Consider the following 3,564-nt stretch of genomic DNA (forward strand, 5'->3'; position numbering starts at 1 on the left):
ATGTGTGAGTCCTTCAGGTTAAGCCCCAAGTTTGAACATTCACGTGATCAAACTTGACTGTCTACCATCTCCAAGAGTCTTTGCATATAGATAACATGATTTCATCACATGGACAAAGCAACCATCCAATTTAGAAAGCAGAAGCGTAAAGGAATGAGATTGGAGGTGTGAAGGAGTTGAAACCAGAGATATTTGCACCAAAGTTGTCCATATTTATTAGGCCTTGGCCAACTCAGTGAAACGTTGTCAATCTCACAAATCTAAATTGCTATGAAATACTGTCTTGAATAAATTATCCCAGTGCCCTGATCAATGGCCCTCTTTTCTTTCAGTGGGAAATATCATATTGAACTTACATTTTGGTGTGGGGAAATTTATTACTGAGACATTTGAAAACACATTATTGCAGTCTTTCTTCTGGATTGTTTAATGTGGGTTAGTTTGTGAGAATTTGGTCACATTTTTTACTCTTCTAGCCGTATTTTGAGCTATCTTGAGAGGATACTAAGGCACTGTTAAAAAGTTAATATTTTACCTTAAACTGTGTTTGATTTTGCATTGATATGATATGGCTCTATAAAAGAGAAAAAGCAAGAAGAAAAAAATGTCACCGAAGTCTAAACATTATAATAAATTCTAAATGTGGCAGCTTTCCTAGTGGGAGAAAGACACTTTCAAACCTCACTCTTAGTTCTTGGGCCTCTGAGCATTCTTTTCAGGGCCAGCTTCACCTCTTGGTTCCGTAGAGTGTAGATGAGGGGGTTGAGGAAAGGAGTGATGGCTGTGGGGAATAGGGCAGCTGCCCCATCCAGGGGGCTGTTGGTTTCAGGCCTCGGGTAAATGAAAGCACAGGGTACATAGTACGCAGTGACCACGGTTACATGGGCTCCACAGGTTGAAAAAGCCCGGCGCCGCCCTTCAGCTGTGTGGATTCTCAAGATGGCCTGAATGATTTGTATGTAGGAGAGGAGGATCAGGGAGAAGCAACTGGCAACTACCACCCCAATGTCCACAAATGTCACCAGCTCATTGACTGTCGTGTCAGCACAGGCCAGTCTCAACACTGCAGGAATGTCACAGAAGAAGTAATCCACGTGATTGGGCCCACAGTAGGGCAGGTGGAAGTTTAGGATGACCTGGAGAGCCCCATGGATGGATCCTGCCACCCAGGCTCCGGCTGCAAGCAAGGCACTCAGCTTAGCAGTCATGAGCACAGGGTAGTGCAGAGGCTGACATATTGCCAGGTACCTGTCATAGGCCATCAGGGTATAGAGGAAGCACTGAGTGCCGCCCAGGAAGTGATAGAAATAGAGTTGAGCAACACAGCCACCAAATGGGATGGGTTTGATGCCTAAAGTGAAGTTCATTATGAGGCGAGGGACAGTGACAGAGGAGATGCCCATGTCAATGACCGAGAGAACACCAAGAAAGATGTACATGGGGCGGGCATGGAGCCTCGGGTCTGCCCAGATAGTGATTAAAATAAGCATGTTTCCCAGCTGAGTCAGGATGTAGATTAGCAAAAAGAACACAAAAAAGAATGTCCTTAGCCTGAGTGGATAAGGAATTCCTGTCAGGATAAATGCAGTCAACAGTGTGTTGTTGACCCTTTCCATCTCCCAGACACTTTTACCTGGAGAATGGACAAAACAATAATTAACATAGGTGAGAAGCAAGTGAGGGAGAACCAGAAAAAGAGACTGTAAAAACTAGGGACAAGGACAGAGAAGTTTCTTTCTTTCTTTTTTTTTTGAGATGAAGTTTTGTTCTTGTTGCCCAGGCTGGAGCGCAATGGCATAATCTTGGCTCACTGCAACCTCCGCCTCCCAGGTTCAAGTGATTCTCCTGCCTTAGCCTCCCGAGTAGCTGGGATAATAGGCATGTGCCACCATGCCTGGCTAATTTTGTATTTTTAGTAGAGATGGGGTGTCTCCATGTTGGTCAGGCTGGTCTCGAACTCCTGACCTCAGGTGATCCACCCACCTTGGCCTCCCAAAGTGCTGGGATTACAGGCGTGAGCCATTGCACCCAGCAGAATTTTCTTTCTTATGTGGAAAGATGACAAGTAGGGAGAAACAATGTTCTCTGGCAGGTGTTTTGTAAACAAGATGCTATTGGAACACAGCCTTACTCATTTACCTACATACTGTCTGCAACTGTTTTGGAGCTACTATGACAGAGATGAGTGGAAAACATAAACTCTTTACTCCCTGAACATTTATGAAAAAGTTTGCATCTAGGGATCTGTACTCAGAGCACTTTTTCCAACAACCTTTGGAAAATAATCATTGACTGTTGTATTAGTACAGGCCACGATTTCCTGGAAACACAGCCTATGTGAGAAAAGGTATTTGTTTCATTAGGTTCTCTGCCAGCTCAGAATCTTCCAGAGGCCAATGGCTCACTCTTATCTCTGCCAGGACATAAACATATAGAAAGGGGAATATGCAGAAAGGAAAGGCAGAAACCCATTTCTATATAAAGAATGAAATAGAATTTTGATTAAATGGCTAATCAAAATTTTTATGTGTGACAATGCTTGATGCTGTGCAGATCTACTTCCCAATTTCTTGGAAGTTCATGTTGGCCAGGCTGGTCTCGAACTCCTGGTCTCAAGTGCTCCACCATCCTTGGTTTCCCAAAGTGTTGGGATTACAGGCAAGAGCCACCACACTTGGCTTGATTGGCACTTTTTAACCTAAAGAAAAGGGTTGGAGGCCTGGCATGGTGGCTCATGCCTGTAATCTTAGCACTTTGGAGGCAAAGGCAGGTGGATCACCTGAGGTCAAGAGTTCGAGACTAGTCTGGCCAACATGGAGAAACCCTGTTTCTACTAAAAATACAAAAATTAGCCAGGTGTGGTGGGGGGTACCTATAATCTCAGCTACTCAGGAGACTAAGGCAGGAAAATCACTTGAATCCAGTGGGTGGAGGTTTCGTTGAGCTGCGATCACAATCTGGGCAAAAGAGTGAAACTCTGTCAAAAAAAAATTCCTTCTAGTCCTATAATTTTTAGATACCCAAACTCTTGGCTTGGCACCTTTTTTGAAAATGAACTGACCTTAAATGGGTGGATTGACTTCTGGGCTCTGTATTCTGTCATTGGTTGATGTGTTGTGTTTGTTTTTAATGTCAGTGCCATGCTGTTTTGATAACTATAACTTTATAATATATTTTAAGGTAAGATGATGTTATGCCTGCAGCTTTTTGTGTGTGCATGCAAGATTGCTTTGGCTATTTGTTCCATAATGGGGAAAGGACAGTCTCTTCAATAAATGGTGTTGAGCAAACTGGATATTCATATACAGAAGAATGAAATTGAAACTTTATCTCATACCATTAGCAAAAATCAACTCAAAATGAATTAAAGGCTTAAACATAAGACCTGAAATTAACATACTACTAGAACAAAATGGGAAAAGTTCTACATTTGTCTGAAAAATGTCATATATATTCAACAGAATACTATTCAGTCCTAGAAAAGAAGGAAATTCTGTCATTTATGACAACATGAATGAACTAGGAGGAGATTATATTAAGTAAAATAAGCCAGGCATGGAAAGG

The 3,564-nt window shown here is 42.4% G+C and overlaps 1 protein-coding gene across 1 annotated transcript; it reads right to left on the reverse strand.

Moving 5' to 3' along the window:
• Positions 1 to 321: 321 nt before the first annotated feature.
• On the reverse strand, positions 322 to 1,626 carry LOC108315304 (olfactory receptor 10G3). Its single transcript, XM_017544596.2, has one exon. It carries the CDS (start codon positions 1,614 to 1,616, stop codon positions 675 to 677), a length of 942 nt encoding a protein of 313 aa, XP_017400085.1. The 5' UTR covers positions 1,617 to 1,626; the 3' UTR covers positions 322 to 674.
• Positions 1,627 to 3,564: the final 1,938 nt, after the last annotated feature.

This window comes from Cebus imitator, unplaced genomic scaffold (assembly GCF_001604975.1).
Source record: "Cebus imitator isolate Cc_AM_T3 unplaced genomic scaffold, Cebus_imitator-1.0 Scaffold170, whole genome shotgun sequence".
In the NCBI taxonomy this organism is placed as follows: Eukaryota; Metazoa; Chordata; class Mammalia; order Primates; family Cebidae; genus Cebus; species Cebus imitator.